This window comes from Seriola lalandi, unplaced genomic scaffold (genome assembly GCF_002814215.2).
Source record: "Seriola lalandi dorsalis isolate HSWRI2012SDOR001 ecotype SW California unplaced genomic scaffold, Sedor1 jcf7180002054795, whole genome shotgun sequence".
In the NCBI taxonomy this organism is placed as follows: Eukaryota; Metazoa; Chordata; class Actinopteri; order Carangiformes; family Carangidae; genus Seriola; species Seriola lalandi.
The window spans coordinates 5,089,543-5,116,311 of record NW_019525348.1 but is presented as its reverse complement, the minus strand read 5'-3'; the positions used below and the strand labels follow the sequence as shown (position 1 = coordinate 5,116,311).

At 40.2% G+C, this 26,769-nt stretch overlaps 3 protein-coding genes across 5 annotated transcripts in view; 2 read left to right on the top strand and 1 right to left on the bottom strand.

The window, feature by feature from the left end:
- Nucleotides 1-5,116, top strand: part of unc5b (unc-5 netrin receptor B) — a 50,512-nt gene extending 45,396 nt beyond the window's left edge. For all 3 annotated transcript variants that reach the window (XM_023425892.2, XM_023425891.2, XM_023425890.2), the window contains 4 exons: nt 564-713; nt 1,251-1,415; nt 1,538-1,716; nt 2,221-5,116. In XM_023425892.2, the coding sequence (XP_023281660.1) occupies nt 564-713; nt 1,251-1,415; nt 1,538-1,716; nt 2,221-2,386 (660 nt within the window). In that variant the 3' untranslated portion in view covers nt 2,387-5,116. The remainder of the gene's footprint in view (nt 1-563; nt 714-1,250; nt 1,416-1,537; nt 1,717-2,220) is intronic.
- Nucleotides 5,117-7,757: 2,641 nt separating this feature from the next.
- slc29a3 (solute carrier family 29 member 3) lies at nt 7,758-14,185 on the top strand. The gene is made up of 7 exons (XM_023425751.2): nt 7,758-7,914; nt 8,974-9,093; nt 9,181-9,604; nt 10,533-10,615; nt 11,182-11,408; nt 12,121-12,283; nt 12,927-14,185. The coding sequence occupies exons 3-7, from the start codon at nt 9,281-9,283 to the stop codon at nt 13,555-13,557; spliced, it is 1,428 nt and encodes a 475-aa protein (XP_023281519.1). The 5' UTR covers nt 7,758-7,914; nt 8,974-9,093; nt 9,181-9,280; the 3' UTR covers nt 13,558-14,185.
- Nucleotides 14,186-14,564: 379 nt separating this feature from the next.
- Nucleotides 14,565-23,368, bottom strand: psap (prosaposin). The gene is made up of 14 exons (XM_023425750.2): nt 23,211-23,368; nt 19,847-19,980; nt 19,634-19,708; nt 19,411-19,536; nt 18,424-18,636; nt 18,192-18,335; nt 18,035-18,091; nt 16,826-16,999; nt 16,633-16,725; nt 16,319-16,502; nt 16,018-16,181; nt 15,852-15,932; nt 15,560-15,667; nt 14,565-15,328 (listed from the first exon to the last, which is right to left on the bottom strand). The coding sequence occupies exons 1-14, from the start codon at nt 23,242-23,244 to the stop codon at nt 15,293-15,295; spliced, it is 1,623 nt and encodes a 540-aa protein (XP_023281518.1). The 5' UTR covers nt 23,245-23,368; the 3' UTR covers nt 14,565-15,292.
- Nucleotides 23,369-26,769: the final 3,401 nt, after the last annotated feature.

Sequence of the window (26,769 nt, the reverse complement as noted above, 5' to 3'; positions counted from 1 at the left end):
TAACACAAACAAGGTGTTGTGAAGGATGATAACAATAAGAGGATAATAAGGATTGGAGGGCAATAGAGGAGTACCGTCCTCTCTGAACTGACCCTGCAGATCCACCCTGTTTTGTCAGATTACATTCTGGAGGCGCTGCTTCTGTTCCACTAGCAGCCATGCCTCAAAATAGTACGGCACAATACAAGCTCCCTACTAAACAGCGAGTGAGCAGAGCGTCCAGAGAAAGTTGGACTCACTCACTGACGTTAAATATTTTCCCTCCCTCGGTCCCTTGTTGTATGTTTGCAAGTGTTCGCAGAGCAGCCAGGGCGGTAAACATGAGCGTGCTGTGTGCAGTTTACTGGCAGCACATTACATGATTTCTGGCTGCTAAAGTTCAGTCAGCTTTGAACCCAGGCAGCTCTAACACATTTCCATTTGGAGACATTGTCTAAGAGAATGCACAACACATTTTAATTAAGGATTTTCGAAGGTGCGCTCTCGAAATGTGTCATAATTATAAACCTGTAACGATCGAATGAAGGTGTTCCTGAGCCCGTCTTCTCTCTGCCTCTGTGCAGGAGGTGCTGGATCTGGAGAGGAGTCTAGGCGGAGTTTTGCTGGAGGATCCCAAGCCGCTGCTCTTCAAAGACAGCTACCACAACCTGCGCCTGTCCATCCACGACATTCCTCACACTCACTGGAGAAGCAAACTTCTGGCCAAGTACCAGGTGACATAATGCAGCAGACGATATACTAGCCTGTTTATTTGCATGTAGGTCTAGAAGAGAGAAGTCTGTCTGCATCTGAACACAGGAGAAATCATCAGAAGCTTACAAATAGTATTGTTACTTTGATTAATAAGCAATACCTCATAAGCAAACGCCACGGTCTGACAAACTCTTCAGACTTCAGTAGGATGTTTAGGATGAGAATACAGACAGTAGATTTTATAGTATCCACTGCTGTTGTCAACACCAAAACTCTCTGCTGCATTCTCTTGGCGGCAGCAACCGAAATTGCAGTCTGAACCTCCTCTGAATAAACAAACAGGAAATCTGATAGTGCTTCTAATTTATGGACAGTGCGCTTTAGAAAACAATTGTGCTGCAACACACGCAGACCCACTTGGTTGGAATCAAAATAACATATATTGCACAACCCTTGAATGGAAACTTGTGTTCTAGATCATTCCTGACTGTGCTGCTCAGGACAAAGAGACTTTTAATCCAGCTCTTTTTGTTTGACTGTTTTTCTTTGTGTGGCAGGAGATCCCGTTCTATCACATTTGGAGCGGCAGTCAGAGACCACTGCACTGCACCTTCAGCCTGGAGAGAGGCAGCCTGGCCGTGTCGCAGCTCACCTGTAAGATCTGTGTCCGACAGGTGGAAGGGGAGGGACAGATATTCCAGCTGCATACAGATATTCAGGAGGTAATGGCGACAGCTAAAAACAGGCTCGTGCACACATTGATAATAGCGATATGGAAGCCACAGAGGCATGCTAAAAAAAAAAAAGAAAAAAAATCACAAAATGTCCGTCTCTGTCATTCCAGACTCTACCACCGCACTCGCCCCTCCCCTCAGGAGGCACCTGCCTGCCTTCCTCTCAAGTGGGACCCTATGCCTTTCGCTTGCCTGACTCCATCCGCCAGAAGATCTGTGCCAGTTTGGATGCACCCAGCGCTCGTGGGTGTGACTGGAGGCTACTGGCACGCAGTCTGGGCTTTGACAGGTCAGATCAGCCTCACATGTTAATGTGTGAACAGCAGCTTGGCCGCACATTGATAATAGCGTAGTTGTGGAGTCCAGCGCTGATACTCAGGTGCTTAGTTCATACTGTGGAGTGATGAATTTGGGGTTGTAATTTAAAAAGGGCTTAGAGTTCAGTGTGGGTTTAGGTTATGTGTGACACTATGAACACAAATTTAAACAGAAAAACAGGGTTGTATCCTGTTCGTACTGAACAGGATCATTAAAACATGACTTGAATATTAAGTTAAGGAATATGATTATTATGCATGTTGTATATTTCATCTTGCTAACTACCTAGTCCTGCTCTGTGAAATATGATAGTTAGTTGGGCATCAATACAGGACTGTCATAATGAAGTGTTACCAGCAGCATTTGCAACATAAAGTATTAATGACTTTAAGTGTTCGTAATTAATAATGCAGCGCTTCCTTCACTCTCTCCTCTTCTGTTGAGAATAAACTTACCTCGTCTCTCTTCCCCTCAGGTACTTGAACTACTTTGCAACAAAGCCCAGCCCCACAGGTGTTCTGCTGGACTTATGGGAAGCCTGTCACCAAGGTGACGCAGACCTGGTCTCTCTGGCGACCGCGCTGGAAGAGATGGGCAAAAGTGAGGTGCTAGTTGTCATGACAACTGATGGGGATTGTTGATTGGTCAAGGAACAATAGAGCAAGCCAGACATTTTTTCCCCCACCGTGATGAAAATAAGGATACCTGCCTATGAATATGCACCCTGGCACACATCATAAGCCCACAGAGCATTTTGGTTCTCTCACATGCACTGTATTACCTCTGCCTCATCTCACTTCTCACCGGCCCGCTGTAGCTACATCCACCATAACCTGTCTCCCTGCGAGCCATCTTATGACAACTGCTAACCTGATTCAGCTTGAATCCTCCAAAGCAATGTTGCATCTGCAAGATGTGAAAGCATTTTAAGGGTAACGAAGATATAAAGTGTGTGTGCTAATGACTGTCTTCTTCAACGATTGAAAATGATGCTATTCTTGTACATAAATGACAACGCTTTGGAACAAACAACAACAACAAAAAATAAAAAAAATCCATGTATTCAGCGCACTCAAGCACGCACAATAACACAGACACACAAAGGCAAACACCATGTTTACCCATGTTTCAGTAGCAGCATGAAAGTGCATGATTTAACATCATCTCACCTCATGGCAGGGGCTTTTGTTTCCTCCATTGTCATTCTGTGTGGGAAGTGACAGGCAGCACAAACCTGTCTGCGCCCTCCTCAGGCTACAGACACACTCCAACACACACGCGGACAAACTGGTCATTAATCGGCTCCGAATCAGACAGGCTAGGATTTCTTGTGTAACTGCTTTGACTGCCAGCAAATCGTATGAGGACCCAACTCTTAAGGTTTCAGGGCTTGAGCTTATCGCTTTGGGCTGAGAAAAAAAAAAAAAAAAAAAAAAGGGAATAGAAAGAATCAAAAAGCTGCCTCTTCTTTGTGGTGGGAGGGTGAATTGTGAAGTTTGTTTCAGAATTGGTGGATAACTACACCAACTGACTCTTTATATTGTACCAACAAATGCCTCAAAGCCTTGGCATATCTTTCCGACTCACAGGGGTTTTTCTCTTTCATCTCTCCTCACATTCCTCTATCGCTCCGCCACACTCCTCCGATCTGTTGAGAATAAACTGCAGGAGAGCTTTCTGGTCATCCCTTAAAAGTTTCCTTTGGGGAACGCTCTTTAAGTTATTATCCATATTTGTGGATCTTTTTTTTTTTCTCTCTCTCTCTTTTCATTGTCATTGCTGTTACGATCATATAGAACCAGCTTTATCATCTGTGCTTGTTTAGGCCGCTGAGCTGCTGTGTATTATTTCTGATTCTAGTAGAGCAGGCCAAATGGGAGGCTTAGGTGCACAGCGGCTGTCTCAGCTGCGAATAACAAAACCATGTTTGTTTGTTATTCTTAATATTGTGTATCTATTCGAAATGTAAAATATGAACTGTACAACATGATTAGAGGTGGTCAGACGTCCAGGTGAATATGCTGTACGCTGTGTTTCATAGGCATTTTTTTTTCTTTGCTGTAAGTGAGGGCAGTTCCCACTGTTCAGAATAGATTAGCCTTGTCTTGAATCAACTAGGCAGCAAGGGACCATCAAATTTACCTCAACACTAACTGCATTATGTTTCGATCTCTTCGTTGTCCACCACTGTCTGTCCATCAGCGTGAAACTCATTACTTCTCCCTCCTCTCAGTTTGATAACATATTGTTTTTACTAAGCCGCCTGCTTTGTGGTCAGGGTTCCTCAAGCTATTTGCATTATCAATATTGTTCTGTCGGTTATTGTTAGACGGGAATTGAAATGCTGTCATCTGTAACATTGTCTTTACTTAATTTTCTGTGTGTCATTGAGTCTTTTCCTCCCTCAAAAGCAAAAACAAAGTGTTCATATCTTCAAACCACAAAAAAAAAAAAAAAAAAAAACCAAAACACAGGCAGTATCCCTCCTCTTCAGCAGTGAGTCATGTCACTGTTTTGTGTGAATGAACTCAAACTCTGTGTGTGTGGGTGTGGGTGTGTGGGGGTGTGTGGGTGTGTGTGTGCGTGTGCGAGTGGGTATGTGGGTGTGCAAATAGAGTATGTGCACACGCTTAAGGTCTGTCATTTCTCTTTGTAAGTGCTATGCAAGTACAAAAGAAAAGCAAAGCATTTTTTGACTTCTTTTGTTTCCTGGAAGAGTAATTCTATTTTTTCAGACCAGGGCATTGACAGGGTTCTGATTTTGTATCCTAAAGTGGTTAAAGAGAGGTGACGGTAGTGGGAATCCTCCATTTGGATCAGAGGGATTGGATCAGTAAACAAGGAAGCGACAACTGAAAAAGCACATGTGGAAGAGGAAAACAAAATTTGGTGCAATGGCTACAATACTGGTTGTGACTAACATTATGAAACTCGTGCCCTGCAGATCTTTTGCGTGTGAGGAAATATCAACTGAACATGACCGGTCCAGTACTTTGGATCCCTAAACACTGCAGGACTATTTTCTTTCCTCGAATCTCGTGACAGAGACTGGCTAGCTGTAGACTACAGTGTTCATTTGTCCAGATTTCTCGAGTGTCTGTTGGATCTTTGGCCATAGCTCTGGATCATTCGTGCTGGAACTGGACAGGATTCTACCTTGCTCCCATCAAAGAGAAAACAATTAGCCTTTTGTTCAAGAAGTCAGACATTTTTACAGAAAAACAAAACAAAAAACCAACAAACAAAGAAAACAAAACTGATTCAGTGACATTATTTTATCTCTGTAAAGTACCAATTGTAAATAAACGTCTAGCCTTCTTACCTGTAACTAAATATAATTTTTATGCAATAAATTATATTTCTTAGTTTAACTGCAGTGTTTGTGTTGTTTGTTCTGTTATTATTGAGTTAAAAATTTGTTATTACAAAACCAAACGGGGTAGAAGCAGCTTCCATTAAATCCATAGACCAAATTACAGGCTTCTCTGGAGCTCCTTGGCAAAGACAAAGTCACTGTTAAATGGAATAGGTTCTTTATCAATTACACCTTATTTTCACAGAAAACAGAGCTACTCAACCTGTCCCTCTCTTCCTCACACTTCAATGGGAAATTCCCTTTAGGTCCATTTAGTTTTGAAAGCTTTTAACAGTCCAGCGTCCAAATTAACGAGGTTTTAGAGGCACTAATAGTGGCCTTTAAGGATCGACTATGGGCCTTTAGATCTAACCTCAGCTTTTTTATGAGTGCAGGATGTGTGGGGATTCATCAGATTAGGCTCTTATATGGAGGACAAATATCCCAGTGAGTCATCTGTAGTGAGTATGTGCTGCACTATGGTCTTAATGGCAGGCAACACTTTGCACCTGTTTCATTAGATGCACTGCTAATTGAGGACTGATATGCCACCCTTCAGTGCATGAGTTAATTGAACCTTTTATAATGCATAAAGTGCTGGTATAAAAGCTGGCTGCAGCATCAGCCTCACACAGGATGTTTTGTTGCTTTTTAGTGAATGAATCAGCAGTGAGAATAATATTATTCTTAAGGTGCGTAGAGACTATTCTGACAACATACACATACATACGTGGCATATGGCATTTACTACATATATTCTTCTGCATTATGAAATGATTGTAGTCATTTTTGAGCTCGCCTAACAGAAATTAAAAGGAATATATAAGAATCTGCATTGAGACATGGAGTGTAAGGTGTACAATGAACTGCTGTGGAATCCTTTTCTGAAAGTATACAGGCCCATGCGCCTTCATAGAGAGAAAATGAGAAAATGGGAATCTAATCAGTGCTTAGGTTTATATTGTACTGTAAGTACAAGGCTCATTGTGGAAAGAAAAAAAACATTTCAGATTATTTGTGCACTGGCACAGTTCGATCTGTTGTTGCCAGGGGGAAACAGCAGTTCAGGAGCTGTGAGTTGGATAGGCTCCACATTTGAGCAGTGATTCATTTGATAGTGATTTGTTTAGTCCACTGGTGTCCACTCATGTGTCACGCAGGGCTAAGAGTCTGCAGGTGGTCACTCCAGTCAGAGACACAAAATCACCTGGTGTCATCATGTTTGACAGTGAAGAGGCCTTTTAGTCTCTTTTCTCCACACAGGTACTGTAATTGCTTGTATATCCCAGTGAGGTGCACTGACACACGACTGAACACACTGTCCCCTGGTGCCCTCTAATGGCAGATGTTATGAGTACTCCACACTTTTCAACATGTACTGTGTTCAAAAGCCAGTACACAATAGTACAATATATTCAAAACTGATTCTGGCATTTTTTTTTACTAAGCAGGGAATATTTGCAATGTGAGTGAATATTATATTTAATTAATCATCCCTGAATAAGCACTTTCTACATTTCACTGTGGTTTTAATCAGATTACTAAACGTGAAGCATGAGTGTTGTTAGTGCCAAAATGATATATAAAATAATATATCAATGGAAATTTACTGATACATTTCCTATTAACAAACATAAATTATGTTACTACTGTTGAGTGTAGTAAAACTGTTGTAATGATCTAACTAATGATCAAGTACTAATGATAAATCCACAACAGCACAGACAGTCTGTTGCTGGTGTAATGATTTCCAGGTGATATCTTAAGGTTAGGTTCATTTTTATTAATGAGTGCTACAAATTGTATGATGGTATATTTCGTAAGCTTGTGCAAGAAAATGTTATTAATAGACTAAGGTTGCCTATACTGCACTGAAGCTTTAATGTTGTAGCTAATTCAAGTCACTTTGGATAAAAGCATCTGCCAAATGAGTTCATGTAAATGAAATGTAAATGTTAATAATATTTTAGTGCAATTACTCAGACATTTCTGAGTTTTTTTAAACCTAGTTTTTCATAATTCACGGAACATTTATCAGAAATATTTGTAATTAATCTCCAAAAACATAATGCTCTACATTTTGCTCTAAATCTGCTTCGGATTTGTATCTCACGAACCAACCTTTAGAGATATCAGATTTCTCAATGACAGCAAGGGGTTTATAACAGTATTCAAAATTCCCCCCCCCCCAAAAAAAAAAAAAAACTATGTTTGACTTTCTGTTTTTTATGTCATTTACATCTGTACCTTTCAAAATATTTAGTAAATTACGAAAACAATTTTTTAAACAACATTCAAGTATTGCAAATTAGTAGCAATTGTTAGACATTTGTTGAACTTGGTTTTACTCTATTTCGGTTTTACTGAATACGTGCTTTTATTTTTATTTTTTTTTAAAGCTGTACCGGAAAACAAGTAGAAATCATTTCCCACAATAACAGGACTTCAGGTATGCGGGTCTGACTATCAGAATAATAGCGTGAGTTGCGTTTTACTTTTATTTTATTTCAATGTTCAGAACACACTTTGAATGAATCGAGAGTTAGAGGAAGTATTGGAAAAGTTAAATTTACATCCCCATTCTGCGAAATATACGTCTTGATTCAGTCTGGTATAGATAACCTGTCGATAACAGTTTTATTTTGAAAGATTCGTGCCGGATGTGTTATTGTTGTAGCTGCCCGTAGTCAACAGGCAGGGGAATGCGGTTTATCAGCTGACCAAAAAAGAAGTTTGCTGTGAAATGGATTTGTGTGTGAGTGTAACTCCTGAAGAAACGACAGAAGCAACAGCCAGGGAGTCTCTCACAGTGAGGTACGTTTATGTTTTATTCGTGGGCCGCGGGTTGAGTAGCTATGTTTGTGCATACATCGTTCAATGCTGGGATACCCACTTAGCTAGCTCCTGATTAGTTAGCTAGTTTACGTCCTTGCATATATATATACCGGTGTCCAGATTAAACAATAAAACTTGACCTGTATTTTTTTCGCCTGAAGAGCAGAATATTTTTGCAGTGAATAGTGGAAAGAACCAACTGTCTGCAGTGACACACTTCCTTGAATGAAACATCTGGTGTAGTCTGAAGTTTCAGCTCGTGTAATTTTGTTTTTTCTCGGGTCAGCATCATGTGAATACTGGTTCCTCATTAGTGACACACAAGATGCTTTAGGGTGCAAGGTCAGCGTTTATAGCTGTCACGTGTGTCTTCCTTTTATCTCTTTTAATTAGTTAAAGTGACCGCCTTCAAGGAAGTGTTTCTATTGAAGACTTGTTTTCCTGTTTATGTCAATGGTTTTCACTTCACTATGCAGCTTTGCTCCTGTTTCATGCACCACTCACTATTTCTTTTTGACATGTGAGATTGGAGTTTGCACAACACGTGCAGATGTGAGATAAAACTGTAGTGTGTGCTGAAAGTCAATATAAGGAATTAAACAATCACATGTCCTCAGAAGACACATGTGGTAATATGCTGAGTTGTTTAATCTGATGGAGCATTTAACTTAAAAGAAACCCACTGTGTGTGGGAATGGCTGAGCCGTGACTCTAGTTACTTCAGGCAAGGAGTGATTCCTTCTTTGGGAGAGCAGCCAGTTCACATCAACACACTCCTGCCAAATAGTGATGAAGGCACAGTGAGAAAAGGGCAATGTGTTCACACCATCTGAGTCATAATGATGATGAGTCATAGTTTAGCTGTGCACCTTTCTGATCCCCACTGAGGTACCAGTTTGTAATGATCATTGTTTTGAGCTCAACTTGACAGGTCTTGCATTATCTTACTTGTCTTGGGATAGATTTGTATAACACCTGTTAATATGCCCAGCATTTAGTGATCATTCTCAGGGTTAAATTTGACTCCTTGCTTTGCAGCATCACAGGATCTTGATGATTGGACTGATCTCTACCAACTACAGCACAGAGATCTCTCCAGACTATGGCTTCAGAACAAACACACTCTGTTTTTTCCTTTCTGAACTAGCACAAGTAAACGTAAGCCTCAGCCAAACCCCACTTATTGTAATAACATTATAGTGTTGTTGTGTCTTTTTTTTAACTAATTTTTATTCTCTTCCACAGCTTTCTGTTTAACACCTCCTGTCTTAGTGTTCTTTTACGCCCTCAACCTTCCCTGTTTTCTCTCATCTTTACTTTGTGAGTAGCCTGTCTGTCTGTTAAAATGGATGGCACAGAGCCTGTGCAGCCTAGTGTCAACTCTTCCTATGTTCCGAATGCTTTTGGCAACCACGATGCATCAGAGGATGAGGAGAACGAGGACGAGAGTCCCTCTGCGTCCCTCCTGCCCAAGCATTCCTCAGTGCCTCTGGCTGTACGCCACAGTCCAGAGGACTCTTACAATTTGGTGTACATCATCTTTTTTCTGATGGGCATCGGCTCCCTGCTGCCCTGGAACTTCTTCATAACAGCCAAACACTACTGGCTCTACAAACTGAGTAACAACACTCATCACAGCGGCAATGAGGATCAACGATCAGATCTCAGTGTGAGTGAGAGGGACCCTTAATACAATGCTATGATTATTGTTTGTGTGTGTTACACGGGAAGATGCACATTTATGCCGTTCTGCATGCCTTTCGTGGGACTGGTGATCCTGTGACAGATGTGAGGACTGAGTGTCCTTTCACATCTGACAGAAATCCATTGTAACACAATTATACAATTAGAAATGCCAAAGGCCTGTTGAGGACAGCAAAGTTAAAGTCAAAGAAGGTAAGAGAAAATATTCAGGGTGGTAAACACAGTGTAGTTAATTTAGACTCTGCTATAAAACTGTGTGGGGTTATGTACTACTTTCACATATCAATGTGGACATAACTGTCATGGTTACTATAGAAATGTCTGTCACATTTGTGTAGTACACTGAAAGAATCACTCAACTTCAGAGAGACAGAGCGATGGTCTTAGATATATTCAAAGTTGAACCATTAGTTCTCGAAATTATTATTATAATATATTATTATATTATTATTATATCTGTTTCACTGTATAATCCACCTACTAAAGCTTTCATTTCCTGATGGGATGCACAAATAAAAAAAATCATGATGACATGTAGCACGTTGTAATGGTTAAGCAAATCACATAAAATGTATTTTCAAAAGAATCTCAGTCAAGATTGCCCTTTATTTGTAAAACAAATAAACAAAACAAAACAAAAACACAAATCAATTAATAGAAGCTTGTTATTTTAGATCTAAACAGCTGTTAGATCAGTGAGCTCTGTAGATTTCTACTGTTCTGAGATTAATGCTTGACTTGACTAAGAAACCAAAGCAAAAATATATAAGGAAGAAAATTTGATAGATTTTTATATTTCTCCTTTCACTTCCTCTTACTTTGAGAAGCTGTGTGGTTGCATGAGTGCCTGCTCTCACTTACATTCAAGCAAATACTTTTTTTTATATTCACAGGACTACTTTGAAAGTTATCTGGCCATTGCCTCCACGGTGCCCTCTGTGCTGTGTCTGATACTCAACTACGTCCTAGTGAACAGGTTAAGACCCCACACACACACACACACACACACACACACACACAGAGACACAGACACAGCAACAGCATGCTCTTTCACTGACTTTTTCCTTCCTTAGTCTCTGTGTTCACCACGATAGACAGTGTAAAGTACATTTATCGCAGTTTCACATGTTCTGTGTTGATATATCTGTCAGTGTTTGGAAGTTACAGTGGGACATTTGTCCTGTGTAAGGGCTAACAGATTACAGTAATGTAATTTACCACAGGATTTTGAATGCTGTGTGTGTCTTTACATTCTCCCTGGACTAGGATCAGTCTGTTCTGGTTTGAGATAAGGGGGGAAAAAGGGGCTGTTTTGTCACAGCTGTGCAGCAGAAGACATGTGTGTAACTAATAGCTTGCTGTCTCACATTTGTGTACAGTCAGTGTTGTTTGCATATTTATGTTGTACACAGACTGTACAGTTTCTGACTTGCTCCAACAGCACAGCATAAATATCTGCATTTTTTTCTGTTTATGTTGATCAGATCCTCGTTAATAAAACTGCCTAATCCCAGTAAATCTGTCTGTGCTCCATGTTGGTAGATTGTCTTCGAACGTCCGGATCCTGTTGTCTCTCTTTGTGATCCTGCTGGTGTTTGTGGTGACCACAGTGATGGTGAAGGTGGACGTGTCAGACTGCAGTGTGGAGTTCTTCATCGGCACGTTGGCCAGCGTGGCTGTCGTCAGTGGAGCCTCCAACCTCTTCTCTGGCAGTGTGTTCGGGATCAGTGGGCATTTCCCCATGAGGATCTCTCAGGCCCTATTATCAGGTACTGACGTCATTCACATCAGGAAGGTCTCTCGTTTACACGATTTCCTTAACATGTAAACTTTGATATCCAGAGTATGTACTATTTAGCACTGGTGAACACAACAACAATACAAGATAGGATACGCTTGAGAAATGGTATACTTACATGAAGCACTCCCACTATAGAACAAATGATCCTGTCTTTGGACCTCATTTTGGAGCACTTTGTTGCATCGATTAGCACATTAATGAATAAACACTTATGTTGCTAAAAATACTTTAGATCTCTAATGCCTTAAACTTAAATATTATTTACTATATTTGTATTATGTAAGACCAATATAGTGACATGGATACTTCCAATTAATTAATGGGTTTAATTATTGACTTTATTAACATAACTGGTTATAATGAGGCCTCTTGTCCAGTGCAGAACAGAAATGAACTGGTACATAAATTGGTTGAGCATATGAGGCATCGTGAAGGGCGAGGAATGTGGGACGCTGACCATAATCATAGCATTCATTGGGGTCACCTCTGGGGGACCTTTGTTGCACGTCATTATCCTCTCACCCTCATTTCCTGTCAACTCTCTGCTGCACTCTCTAATAAAAGCAAAAAAAAAAAAGGATTTATAGTTATATTTAACAAATTGTAATTAAGGTGGGACATTTGGCAGTTCAAAGGTCTCTTCTTAACAGACTGCACAATAAGCCCTTTTTTTGTCTCAGGCCAGGCTATGGGAGGCACGCTGAGTGCAGTGGCATCAGTACTAGACCTGGCAGTCGCGAAGGATGTGACAAACAGCGCTCTGGCTTATTTCCTGACAGCCGACGTCTTCATTCTGCTCTGCATCATCACGTACCTGCTGCTGCCCAAGCTGGCATATTCAAGGTCAGAGGCCGACAAAGATGTTCTGATTCCAATATAGATACATACACTAGCCAACAAACTTGTATCTTAACCTACGGATAAATGTGATGATAACACTGTCACTGTTCTTTCATCTGAATCTGGATGATAAAATGACAGAGACTGTAGTTAAGTAGTGAGCATTATCTGCCACAGTGTCATTCTGCATGCTACCACCAGATGGTGCCAATGCAAGAAATGTTGAAATCCCACACATACTTGCTCCAGTTATTTTGCATGAGCATTTTAAATAGGCTGTTATTTTTTGATTTAGGTCAATCCACATAAATAATCAAATCATTATTTTATCCCTTTCAATGCATTTAACAAATTCGACTAATAACATTAGAATCATTTTTGGGCTTTACCTGCCCCTAAAGAATGCATCATGACAGTCTAATGATAAAACTAATGTTTAGGGGACAGGTTCAATACATCTTGTTAAAGTGGAGATATGTTACAAAATAAGACAATTTGATCATTACACCGAGAGCAATCAAAGCTGCAGTATGTATATTAATGCAGTTCAGACTTCAAATAAAAATTCATAAAAACCTATATATTTCTTAGATAGTAGATGTACCAGCTGTTCTAAAACATGCTGCGTTGTGCTTCTCTTCTTTAGACACTACATGCTGGCAGCAACATGCACCAGTGCTGCAGTGATGAGCGAAGGTGGAGACGCTACAGGCACAGCGAGCAGAGTCTCTGTCCCACCACTCCAGCCCATCCTCAGGAAGACGTGGGTGCTCGGTCTGAGTGTATTCTATGTCTTCTGCATCTCTATCATGGTGTTCCCCGCAGTATCCTCAGGGATCCAATCTGTCCACAAAGACAGTGTCAGCCCCTGGACAACCACTTACTTTGTGCCCCTCACCAGTTTCCTCCTGTACAATGTAGCAGACTTCTGTGGCAGGCAGGCCACAGCTTGGCTGCAGGTCCCGGGCCCCACCAGCCGAGTCCTGCCGGCACTGGTGCTGTGTCGCTCCATCATGGTCCCACTTTTTATGTTCTCTAACTACCAGCCGAGAGACCACCTCCACTCAGTGCTATTCACACATGATGTATACCCTGTGGTCTTTAACTGCCTGCTAGGCCTCTCTAATGGCTACCTAGGCACTCTACCAATGATCTATGGTCCAAAGGTGGTACCTCGGGAGCTGGCAGAGGCCACAGGAGTAGTCATGTCCTTCTTCCTCACTCTGGGACTGGCTGTTGGATCTGCATTCTCTGTGCTTATTGTGCACTGTATCTGATCAGGCTGTTAGGTAATAACCTAGTCATGTACAGTGGCATAGTGGAGCTGGACAGAGTCAGTGCACCTGCTGCTGATGAATATCAGAACCTCAAAGCACTGTGATGCAAAGTGCATCAGGAAAGACAGTTTTTCTGGTATGAGCGAAAGTCCTGATAAGCTCATTGCCACTCTTGACCAAAAGGCTTCATACCTCACGTGAATATGTATTATGTTTACACTGATGTGGCTCATGATTGTGATGAGTCTTAGAGCTGTGTCCACCAGAGCTTAGTCTCTACATATTTGAAAGGTGGAAGTGATTCAGTGGCTTTGAGCAACATTTGCAATCAGTGCAATCCATAAGGGACAATTCATTAGACAAAGCTTTATTTTAATCATTTCATATTACACAAATTTATTTCAAGAGGGGAAAACTTGGGGTATACAAGCTGATATGCAGAGGGTGTTAAATTTTATTTTGGTTCAACTTGAATGAAATATGCAGATTGCAAAGAAGCTCCACATCTTACTGAGGGATATGGTTAGAAGAATCTGGCAAATTGTCAATAAACAGGTTGTAATTTACATTTGTAAGCGTTATCAATGAATTCGTTCAGTTTATAAAGTGTGATCATTTCCCATAACAACTTATGGATTTCAGTCATCATTTTAAAAGTTCACTTGAGCTGCAAGTTCCAAATAGTGTATTTTTAACTTAGAATAACCAAGTACTTTTAACCTGTGAAATGGAGGAAAGCAAATGTCTCCTTGGAGAAATTGATCTAGAGACCTGTTGCAGGCTGTCATAAGGAAAATGATCAGCTGTAACAGTTTATGAACCAAAAACCAGTATTCTTTTCAAAATTTAAGTGTATTGACTAGAGTTCTTGTTTAAATGATCTGGATATGACTGCACATATGACTCCTGGTTTGAAGAAATGGCCTACCTGTTATAGTCAGTCATTTTCCTGGGAAGAATACTAAGCTTAATTCAGTTTACAGCAAATGGAAAAAAAAAAATAAACAGTGGATTGGGATCACTTTAATTGTTAAAAATTTACAGATCAACTGACAGTTGGCTCACATGTTGAAGCAGACAATTGAATGCTTTTTAAATGTTAGAAACAGTGATGTACAAACAGTAGGAAGAGTGCAAACAATGGGAGGTGAGTGGGAGGTACACTCGCAGACCAATTACCTCCATATCAGCTCCTTGAAACAAAACAAGCTTTCTGTCTACAAAATAGAAATTTGTTTAAAGGATCAGACATACTGATAAAAGCAATGCCAGTCATTCTTAACACACTGAGCTGTGTCTCTTTTCAGGACAGCAGCTATCTGACACTGTGTCAGCATTATACCACATGTGAATCTTGAATTTGTGTTGTTACACACACACACCACACCCTGCTAGCAATATTGGGAAACAACCCAAATGATGCAAATCTGTAAAGCCCAACAGTGAAGCTTTGTGACTTCTGCTCAGTGAAGCAGCAACAGGCTGAGTTGCAGGCCACTATACACGTAATCACTCCTTCCCTGCCCCCCCTCCCACCCAAGAAAAAAACAAAACAAAAAAAAAGTCCAGTCCCTTTCCACCATGACTTCAATGAAAATATCAAAGTTAATTTAAACATAAATTGCAGTCATTTAAGTCTACTAAAAAAAAGGAAAACAGGACAACAATTAAAAGTGGGAAGCAGCACTATGTAGTTCTTTTAATTCCCTACAGGTCAGTTTGTGCTGGTCTTCCTCTATACCCACACATGGCGTTTGCAGTGAGCCACAGCCTAAAAGACAAACAAGTGGTTAGACAGGCTGTCAAAGCATGTTAAAAAACAGTTTACATCATCAGTTACAGTTAAAGGGGAATCATCTATTAGGCAGCATCAGACATTGCAGTTTATCAATGATGACTTTTCACTGAAGATTCGTAGCTTTAAAAGATAGAGCCTGTTCTGTGAATATGAACTAAGAGTTCCACTCTGGAGACACATTCAAAATGGCACTTAATTACTCACATTGCATCGAGTTGCTGTCTCCATGTTCTTGCACCAGAATGCAGGTCCCCAGCTGCACTGCTCTGTTCCCAGCAGCCTGCGCACAGCTTCAGGACAGGCTCCCACTTTCTGTTACACACACACACAAACAAACAAACAAAGCTCAAATACTAAACTGAACTGCAGGTGCAAGCTAAATATCCCACTTAATACCCATTCCCAACTATTCATGGAAAAAAAACCCATCAACTGTAAAGACAAGAATGAACTTTTCAGTTATTTTTGTTATGAATTAATAAAGTTTATTCTTTACCATGCACACAAAGTCTGGGTCCAGCATCTGGAGCAGCAGCTGGACAAGCATTGGCTCATACTGTTGAATCATCTGGTCACACTATTGACAGACACACAGGGGTTAATGTAAGGCTGTCACATGAAGATGGGTAAAAGTTACAAACTAAGAAGATGAAATGACTCACCTCAGTCTGGAGAGAGTCAGGAAGGAAGCTGCATGCTTTCCTCACAGCCTCCTCAATCTGTGCCTCGGTAGCGTTCTTCTCCAGAATCCTGTCGATGTAAGTAACTGCCATCTTGCACACGTCGCAGTAGCCACCGGCCTTGAAGCGAGCCTGATCGAGTGCAGCTGAAAAGAATTAGAACAGAAATCAGTGTCATGACTGATATGTGGAAATGCATGATAAGACATCAACATTCAACATCTCTGCTCTAAGCAAAACTAACATTTGTATTCAGTGTGTGTCTTAAAGAGTGAGGACTTACGGACATATGCGCGGCTGGCATCATTGCAGAGTGCCAGTACTGTGCAGACAGTCTTGGGGTCAGCCTGCTGCACCAGCAGCTCAATGATGGCTTGGCCATAGGTCTCTATCAGGTCCTTACACTGGGCAGTCAGACTGGAAGGCAGAAATGTGCACACCTTCTCCACAGCTTGAATCACCTCCTCCTGAGACAGAGACGGATGAGTTTGACACCAGTGCTGAGTGTAACTAACTAGACCAAGAGTACGTTGGCAGCAGTTTTGTAGAGCTTATTTTTATGGCAAGAGTGGATACATCTAGTAGCACACATCCCACCTCTGTTGTCTGATCCTCCAACATACTCTCCAGCTGCTTCATCACAAACTCACAGATGGCACATGTTGGGGAATCACGGACACGCACCATGGGCTGGAACACAATGAGGAAATGTCTCACGTGCGTGTGCAGAACAGATTTTTTATCTTGTATCAATATCAAATGCAAAGTAGTCACTGCCACCACGACTTACCTTAGCAGACTCCATCTTGGTGGCAGGGAAAAGCTTGAGAGCAGGTACGGCCTTGGCAGCGGCCACAGTCTTGGCAGCGGGCACAGTCTTGGCAGCCTGCAGCATCATCATGGGAATGGACTTCTTCATAGCAGCAGCACAGAAGCCAGCGTGGACACAGATATCCTTGGGTTGCTGAGGATAGAAACATGTACTTTAGGATACAAAGCTTAATGTTGACAATAAACCTGCCACACTGCATGCTGTTAGCATAAACCATGTGTTTCTAATCAGCATACCATTCCACAGCATGACCACCCATGCAAGTTTCTGTTAAACCCCCCCCCCCCCAGAAAACCCATCTACTGCAGTTTTCTTTTACCAGTGCCAAACACAGAACACCACCACACACACACGTACTGGCAGTTTCTTTTTACATCTGCAGCTCTGAACTTTGTGTTTAAGAACAAAAACCATCCATGTAGAGATCAATAAAGATTGTGCTTTTTGGAGGGGGTTAGCCACATCAATGTTATTGGAGACCAGTGCATTTTTCAGTTGCCTTGTTCATGCACTAAGTCACAAGATCCAAGCACACATCACAACATCCAGGCATACTTTAAATATGCCAGCACTGTATGCTCATTTGATGTGAAGAAACAGCAAAGGATCTTAATGTGGCCCTTTGCTGCAGAGTCCCAACAGCCACTTAAGTGTAAAGTCATTAACCAAACAAGCTTAGTGTTGGAGTTACGTGAAGTAGTCTCACTCATAATTAGATCATAATTTAACATGTGTCTCTACAGTGTCAGGTGAGTAGCTCTAGTGGAGTAGACGGCACAAAAAGCAGGAGCTACGGGTTAAAAGGCTACAGGCTGAACACAGAGAGACCTACCTGTTCCTGGGGAGCAGCACACAAAACCCAGAGCGGGGGGAAAACAGAGCAAGACAACATGAATGGAGGGGAGAAAGTAAAGAAGAAACACAGATGAACAAGACAACAGAAATTAAGAAAATAAAAAGAAAGTAAGCGATTCAAGGATATGAATAAATTCAGTCAGCATGCCAGTGGGTGCCGGGTATGGGCTTAGCACCACCAGAACTTACAAATTATCACAGTCATCATTGAATATTAGAATATAATGGCGATTCATGTTATAATATGGCTTATGTATGCAAAACACAGAAACTTAAGAGAAGCACATGAAGGGGAAAAGTTAGAATATTCACCATGGACATGAGTTGCTCAACAACGAGGGTACCATACTGGCCCACATACTGCTTGCACTGCAATGAGGGGAAAAAAAAATGCATTTCATATTCAACTATTTCAGAAAAGAACAATATGTATTTAGAATAAAAACTCCTCCACTTGTGGGAGTCTCACCATTGAAGCCAAGCCTGGCCCTAGCAGGTCACACTGGTTCTCAATATTCTCAATGAGAGAATCAATAAATGAGGCGTTGGCTTTGGCTTCGGCTTGAGCATCAGTGAGGAACTTGATGCAGTCCTGGCACACCTCATCACCTTCCTACAGGGAAAGTAAGATTCAGGGAAAAATGAAGACAATACTCAACAACCTGAGGAGAAGATAATGCTGTGCATGTTAAACAGAGCACCTGCTTTGGAGTCTCCTCTTTGGGGGCCTCCTGCTTGGGACTCTGAGGATAGAGGAGCTCGGGCACATTGAGGAGGAAAGGAGCCACTTGCTGGGAAAGGTCGACCTGAGGGATTTCATTGGACATGAGCTGCTCCTTGGCCTCCGCCTGAGCCAGGGCGACCTGCTGAGACGTACACAGCCCCATGGCACCACACACCACGCTGGGATCCTCCTTAAAAAAACAAAACAAAACAAAACAAAACAAAACAAAACAAACTTCAAAAGTTACTTCAAAAACCAGCACATTTCACATCATAGTGAAGTGCTTCATTTAAAAGCTTTAAAACGGTGTATGTTAGCTGTAAGCAGCAGGAGATATATAACAAATAACTATCTAATCCTATCTGTATAGCTGCACAATCAAATGAGTTTAAACAGACACTCAACCTGCAGCTGATAACTAGAAAAAGTCATGTTTTGTTGGTATATGACCTGTAAAGAACCGTCTCTTTTGTTCTCACAGTTGCTGTAGCAGGTGAGAGTTGAAACAAAGAAACCTACACCAAACGCTCTCCCAGTCACGAGGTTTAGTGTTACACAATGACTACTCTGTTCCCATTTAGACTGGGACTCACTTCCTCATCAATGGCTCTTATTTAGCTTCCTGCACTTTGCTCACAGACGCTTCTGTTTTCTCTTTTCCGACACACAGGGGCAGATGGACCATTTTAAGAGTCTTAGATGAAGCTGAATAATAAACTGACAGACAAACCAAACTCAAATAAGCTTTAATAAGATCTTTGTTTACATCTGAAAACTCCAATATGGTTCTAAATGCAGATCTTGATTGCCTGGTAATGGTTAAATTGAAAAGGCTAATTTGTGGTGGCCCTAGACTAATGTTATTTCAGCTAACTGTTATGTCTCTGGACCTTTCACCACTGAATCTGTAGTTAAACTGTTCATGCGAGCCTTAGCCCATCTTTTCCTTTTTAACAGTGCTCACCAGTTCTCCAGTAATGATTCCCATGAGGATGGGGTAGTATTCATCCACCATCTCCTTGCACTCTGCTGTCAAACTTTGATCAGGGATGAGCTGGCAGGCCTTCTCCAGGTACCCAAGAACCTCACCCTGCAGTCACGGAAATAACCAGATATAAGTCTTTCAAATGGATTAGTCACATGCAACTAATTTGCTTATCTCACAGGAATTGTTTTAAAAATCTTACCTCAGTGGCATTGTCCTTCAGAACCTGCTCCACCACCATCAACACCTCTTTACATAAATCACATGGCACTGTTTTCTGAAACCAAATATATGGATGTGTCAAATAAAAATGCATTTGTCTCAAGTGTACAGAATAAATAAAAGAAAAAGTATATGAATGGAACTTGTCACTTTCATATATATATAAAAAGAAAAAGAAAAAAAGCTGTCTCACCATCTGGGGCTTGTTCCACACATTCTGCTGACAGTGAGTCACAGCTCCACACAGAGACGCCGTCTTTACATTCTTACACCAGTAGGGGGGGCCACGAGCACACTGCTCAGTGCCCAGCAGTGGGGTTGCTACAGCTGCGAAGTAGACAACAGTCAAATTTTTACTATAGAAATCAGAAAGCAGACGCATGGCAAAGCCATATTCCTCAATATGTTATCCCTGCTTAATGAGGAAAAAAGGCACAAGTAGAAATGGTCTCCCATTTCCTGACTGAAAATGTCAGTTTCCTCCTTTAAGGGGTACTGCAACTATCAGGTTTTGGTTGAACTCACTCTCAAATCGGTCTACAATAGACTAGACACACATTTTAACAAGTCATCCAGCTTGTACATGATCATAGACGTGAAGCAAGCAACATCCTCTTACTGAATTGAAGTTTAGTTTAGCTAAAAGTAGAAATTATCTTTTACCTTATCTTTTGTCAATATGTCTGAGTGTGTATCTTTTTTTTTTTTCTTTTTTTTTTTAAATCAGCAAAGTTCAAACTTCCTGAAAACATTACAGACAATGCTCCTGCTTGGCTGATTGGTTTTTATATAAAAAAAAAAAAAAAATAGCTGTAGAGAAAGACTGCAACAAGCAGTGTTGTGTGTTATATTTAAACTGAACTTAATACCTTGGAAGCTACCAAGTCTGATAAAGATGAAATACTTGAATTTAGCAGGGAAGATCCCAAATATAGTGAAACTGACTCAGCATAGCTAAAGTCTTTTTCAGAACTGCAGCCATTTCCAGTTCAGAAATGATTTATTTTGGCCTTTCAGTAAAGAAGCGCACTTGCTCAGTCACCTGTTAGTTAAAAGACAGATTCAATCATCTGCCCTATCAGTTTGGTCCAGCCTCCCTTAACCAATCAAATGCAATTAAGTCCTGTTAGGTGAGCCGACAAAAATCAGTGTGCTTGCTCGATGAAGCTAGAACTCCCTCAAACACTGAGCACTGTGGGTAAACAGCCTGCTTAACTGTTTTATAACTGCCATCAAGGAAAAACTCACTAAATCCTTTTAGTTCAAATTGCTAAGTCGCATTAACATACGCTTTTAAATCTGACATAATTTCCCACCACAAGCTAGACTGAGACCACCAGTCAGAAAGCAACAGACCAAGAAGATGTGCCATAAGGGGAATTTATTATTTACATTTACATGTCCATGACAGTTGCAGAAGTTACTTATTAGTGGTTATGCATATAATAAAAATATATTTTAGGCAAATGCAAAACACATTTACTGAAGTGAAAAAGTGACAAGGGGAAGTACCTAATACTTCACAATACTGTTCCTGGTTTCCTGTTTTCTCTACTATTTTCTAAACCCTGCTAAAAAAAAAAAAGAAAGGAGGAAAATAGTATCATCTCCATGTCAGAGAAACAATATTTGGAAATATGACTAAAATGCTTTTTAGATGTCTAAACACAAGTGTTCTTAGAATATAATCTGATCAGTATGCCAGTGCTGTGAGTGAGCAGCCTGTGGTGATAATGGCCAAGAATTGGCACAGCAGGTGAGGCTGCACTGACAAACCTTCAATCACCCTCCACTGTAAAAAAACCCCTCTCACTCAGCATTCAAAACAGTGGAGCTACAGTGGAGTTACAGGCAGCGTACTCCCGCCCTCCACTTGAGTCACATGAGCAGTCAAAGAAAATAACAAGCTGTTCTCTGGCAGACAGTCTGTACCAATGAGGGAGACATCTTTGAATTCAACCTCAACACTGCAGTAAACCATTTACAGTTAAGAGCAGGAGAAAATGCGTGCTCTATATTTCTGTTGTCTTTATGTCATCACCTACAGCAGATAAACAGGTCGCAGGTCAAGAGTCTAAGTTTTATGAGGTCAGCAAAAAAAAAAAAAAGAAAAAAAAAAGCCTGTGGCACATTTTTGACTCACATTCTGTGACCATGACTCTGAAACAAACTCATCATAATGTGAGTTAGTCACCATCACATGACACAGACACAGCAAAGTGCAAAAGGTTTTTACACAGGATTCAGACTGTATTGTTCAACAGCAGCAAGTGATCTGTGAAACGGTTTCAGTGAACCAGGCTACACATCAATTTGACCCAACAACCAAAGATTAGATTAGAAAGTATGCGTACCACTTGTTGAACAATATGATTGAGCCCTAAAGTTTATGACATGGACCACCAAGGAATGTCTGCAGCGAACACATGCAAAAATGTGGAAGTGCAAAGACAGCATTATATAAAATCAATTTTTGAACCACAAGTCAAATTTAAGATAAGCACTGAACACACAAAGCACTATGACTTGAAGGAACCAATATTGCCAGTGGGCTGCAAGAAACAGTTTCTACTCTGATAAGAAGTAAGCAAATGGCAGTCATTTCAAATCCATATTCCAAATGCCTCAAAACCAAGCCAAATAACCAAGGTGTTTATGCACAACATTGCAGCAATAATTCAAATGTTTATTTCACTGACCCAGATTTGCCAGCACATAAAGATAAGCTTCCAAGGTTATTACTGACTAAAGGGGCACATGAAGACAAGTACAGGTGTCATAGCATAACAGAAAACAACCAAGAGGAACAAGAAAATCCGAAAACAAAACTTCTTAAGTAACTGACATTATACTAAAAAAAGCTGAAATGAAAGTTGCTGGTTAAGAGGATTTATCTAAACTTCCTCGTAGAACCAGGGTTCAACAAAGGACCACATACAGTCCATTATCTGTCCCCAGCAAGTAGGGCGGATCAGCGCCGACTGAGTTTCTGTTTTATTGAGAAACATTAACCTATACCGACATAAAACACCACGAATATAAAGTGTCAGTTAGCTAGCTGATCGGGTAACTAGCTTCGTTGTAATGTCCCAACATGTCTACAAAAACAAACACTGAGCTAAGGCTAATGCTGTATTGGTGTTTAGCTATCCAATCAACTGACCCAAGGCTAGCTACGTTAGCCTGCCGTTAGCCGAGCAGCTACTAACTGACGCCAGTGGGCCAACAACAACGTTTCAACCTCAAAGGCAAACAGTCGAGATTCACTTAACACGACTTCTTTACATATTTTACGTGTGTAGCGGATTAATCTGAAAAGAACAAACAGACACTTGATGTTTATAAAAAATCATATGTAGCACAAGATAAAGTTAACATTAGCTAATTTGCCACTGTTTAGCCAAGCTAACGCTACTTGAGACGTTTCCGCCTTTTGATGCTGAAACGCACTTCGTTACACAACCTCAGACCTTTCATTGTGAACCGACAACTGTCTGAACAAAATCACCGACCATGTACAAAACACTATTCATTTCTTATTAGCGTGCTGACATTACCTGATGATACGAAAAGCAGAGTTAAAAGCAGCATGACTGCGCTGTTTTCCTGCTCCGGCTCGTCTGTTTCTCTGGTGGGTGAAGTACACAGTAGAGTGGCGAGCACTGCAATGCAGACGGTGGGGCTTGTTGATGCCTTTATGATGTCTCGCTGTCAGCTGACTACTGAGCAAGACTCAATAAGACATGTGACTCTGCCTCTGCCGTGCTGTCTGATGTGATCATTTAGTATCGAACATCAAGAGTCTTTCACCCAGAATTTCTTTGTTTGTTTCAAATAATGTGTGAGATGTGTTTCTGAAGGTGTTAACAAGTTAGGTTGAATAAGTTTTTTGTAAAATACAGGCTAAATGTTGACCTTTCGTTTAAACAACTCATTTTTTGAGAGTGTACCTTTGGTGGCATGACCTTAATCTTTTTTAAATACAAAAACAGATATTTAACTCACTTATTATCACTTGTACACTTATACACATATTTATTGAACTGTCAGTCAAGAAAATATATGTTATTGATCTTATTTCTTTATTAGCAAAATTCCAGACCCAACCACTGTTTTCATGTTATACTTGAATTGTAACTGGACAAAATACTGCACAAACTCTAAAGCTGTGAAAACTTGAGCCTTATGTAATAGTTAAAAAAAGATTTCTTATTTATTTAATTTAGCTTTGTTTATTTTTTCTTTCTTTCTTTCTTTCTGTATGTATTTTTCATGCATAATGGTCTTTGCACTACTCCAAACATACATTGCCTCGTTAGAATTGTTGGAATGGTAAACCTGTTGTACGTACATCAAGATATAGCTGTAGTTACAGCATATATGCAGTGGCAGTTGCCCCTTTTAGTTACCAGGTATGTAGGCTGCAATCTGAAGCGTGACCAAAGTAATTCAAGTATGTGGTAATGTATGTTATGGCCATACTGTACCCTGCAATAATAGAAAAGGTATAGTTAAAATGATGACTACAGTACAAATTCTCTCTAAATTCCTCCCAAAAATCCAGATTATTGCTCAGTGAGTTATACTGTAGGCTACCCTTTAATAAAAGAATATGTACCCATGAGTAACTACAGTGTAAGTTCTTTGTAATACCCTGAAATGTTACCCCGTTATTCCATAATTTCACATCTTGTTCCTCAGTGGGCTGGTACACTGTTACAAAAATACAGTACAAAAGATTACACTGTAACTCCACAGTATTTATGCTGTACATTGCAGGCTGTAATCTAATGCAATACCTAATGTCTACCAATTTGTTAAAAACTGTAAAAAATGTCCAAGTCCACAGTGTGGTGTTTACTGTATGTTTGGATAAAGCATGGCCAAGCACAGGAGGACTTACACAACATGCCATCCCAGCCAACTAATAAAATTTAACAAGCCTCAGAACGTCCTTGAAAAACACAGTAAAATCATGATCTTAAAATCATGAGGGGCTGTTTTATTTCAATCAGGTGAGGACAACACACTCAAATTTGGAAGCTCATTGTGTCAGACAGATCCGTCTCAGTCAGTGATCAAGGCTGGATAGCTTTTAACACAATATTAGGCACGTGGAGTTTCTATTTGAACTTGAGAACTCAAAATAGATATAGACTCAAAGTCAAGTTTTTTTCAAATTGCAGAACTTGAAATTCAGACAACATGAATTTAGAGAGAGGGTTATCAAAATCACATATAAACAGTATTTAAACTTCAACACTAAGTATTCAGTAGTAATTCAAATTCAAAATGTGGTATTCAGTTGCTAATATAATCATTGTTATACCAGTTACATTTTTCAGAGCTAAGTAAACCATCTCTAAGACTGGAATGAAAATGAGAAGTGAAACTGCCATCACATCACTGAATATCATGTGAAGCACAATGTTTGAACAGTAAGTTGAGAAAAACCTGCAACTAAAAGGTAGTTTATTATGACATAACATCCAAATTCAGGCCAACAACTGTGGAAAAGGTTTAAAGACAGAAACCTCACGGTTGATATGAGTTGTGAAAACCTGTAAAACAACCGTTAGGGTTCAGTTACAGCACAGTCAGCACAGCATGATCTCCATAAACAGAAAGTAAAGGACGCTGAGTGCATGAATACATTTAATGAAGTCATTGACCATATTTTAAAGTCTGGCTGATACTAGATTTTTGAAGACAATACCAAAAGTAGGCCAATGTGGTAATTTATGTTATGGTCATTCTCTAGCCTTGAATAATAGAATAAGTAGCTAGTAGTTTGTTGTAATATCCACTTCCCCTTATTGTTACCCCCTTAATCAATAACTTCATCTTGTTCAGTACAAAACATTACAAAAGATTACACCGTAACTCTGCAGTAATTGCATTGTACATCTTAGTGTGTAATCTAAAGCATTATCAAAAAGTTTTGGAATAACTTTGGACATGTGGTATAGTTTGCTGGGAAAAAATCAGGGATTTCACACATGCTGATTCTACTAACATCTAGTGTGACATGATTTCCTGTGCTGCCCATGTTGTTCTGGCACAAAGGCCCTTTCTCTCACCACCTGCAAGAGCTGACTTCGTGTAGTCTATCTTAGTGTAATTACTGCTCCAGGTTAGTTGTCACTGCTTCTACTTGCAATATAAAAACAAAAAAAGCTGCAGAGGATCATGACAACAGACTTGATAGGCCTTTTTCACAGAAGACATTTTGATGTGCAAATAATAAAATGAATCATGGCTCACTGTTACGTTCTCCTTATATACGGGAGCACTTCAATGCAACACAGCCTTTGTTAATGACATTAGTAACATCTGGGCTTTTCCTACTATGACAAGTCAAATGGTCTGCTGTGAAAAGATCTTTGGCTTAATAGAAATGAAAAAGGTAATGACTCTCCCACTTTACAATGAACTGGAAGAGGTCTGCAGATATAAAAGTCATGAAAGTGTTTTTATGCTAAAATAATTCATCAAGTCAGGTATGATCTGCTCCCATGGAGGCTCATATTTATCTCAAGTCAAAAGTTTACATATGGGCCAAAATTGATAATCCCCACATCCTTCCCTCAATGTATTTTCACATACCTGTAGCAGACACACAGATACACTACACATACTATACTTCATTATTTAACCTCACACTCAGAAACCAACCAGTACTCCCATACTAGACTGTCAGGCTCCAGGTTTGATTGTGATAATTTAATCAATCACAACTTTATTTATCTGTTATTTATGCGCTAAGGATCCCAATACAAACTAAAACAATAAAGATATTAAAACTAGATTTTTGCCCTGGGCTTCTCTGAAAGTCAATAAAGGCTAGTTAGTTATGCTATGTAATTTAAACTTTGCTTTTTATTTTTTCTTTTATATCAATGATGAGAAATTAAAAAGAGGAGCGCTCAGGAAAAGGATGATAAACTATTTGTCTTTATCAAAATAAAGTTTTATCACTGCTCAAAGACTGAGCAGCCTTTAATGCTGCAGCTGCAGTTTGTTTCTGTCGCTAGATGCCGCTGGAGCCTGCTACCTGATGACGTCACCATTGTGAAACCCCAACACCTCTATGAATGAAGCATCCATCGCCGGGTG

What these genes read in the sequence shown, in the direction of transcription:
- psap (XM_023425750.2), bottom strand. Translation starts at nt 23,244, where the DNA reads ATGCTGCTTTTAACTCTGCTTTTCGTATCATCAG. An exon ending in TCTGCTTTTCGTATCATCAG is followed by an intron (nt 19,981 to 23,210) that starts GTAATGTCAGCA and finishes TCTACTTCGCAG; the next exon opens with CTGTAGCAACCCCACTGCTG. An exon ending in TGCCAGCCGCGCATATGTCC is followed by an intron (nt 16,182 to 16,318) that starts GTAAGTCCTCAC and finishes AATTCTTTTCAG; the next exon opens with CTGCACTCGATCAGGCTCGC.
- slc29a3 (XM_023425751.2), top strand. Translation starts at nt 9,281, where the DNA reads ATGGATGGCACAGAGCCTGTGCAGCCTAGTGTCAACTCTTCCTATGTT. An exon ending in ATCAACGATCAGATCTCAGT is followed by an intron (nt 9,605 to 10,532) that starts GTGAGTGAGAGG and finishes TTATATTCACAG; the next exon opens with GACTACTTTGAAAGTTATCT. An exon ending in CTCTCAGGCCCTATTATCAG is followed by an intron (nt 11,409 to 12,120) that starts GTACTGACGTCA and finishes TTTTTGTCTCAG; the next exon opens with GCCAGGCTATGGGAGGCACG.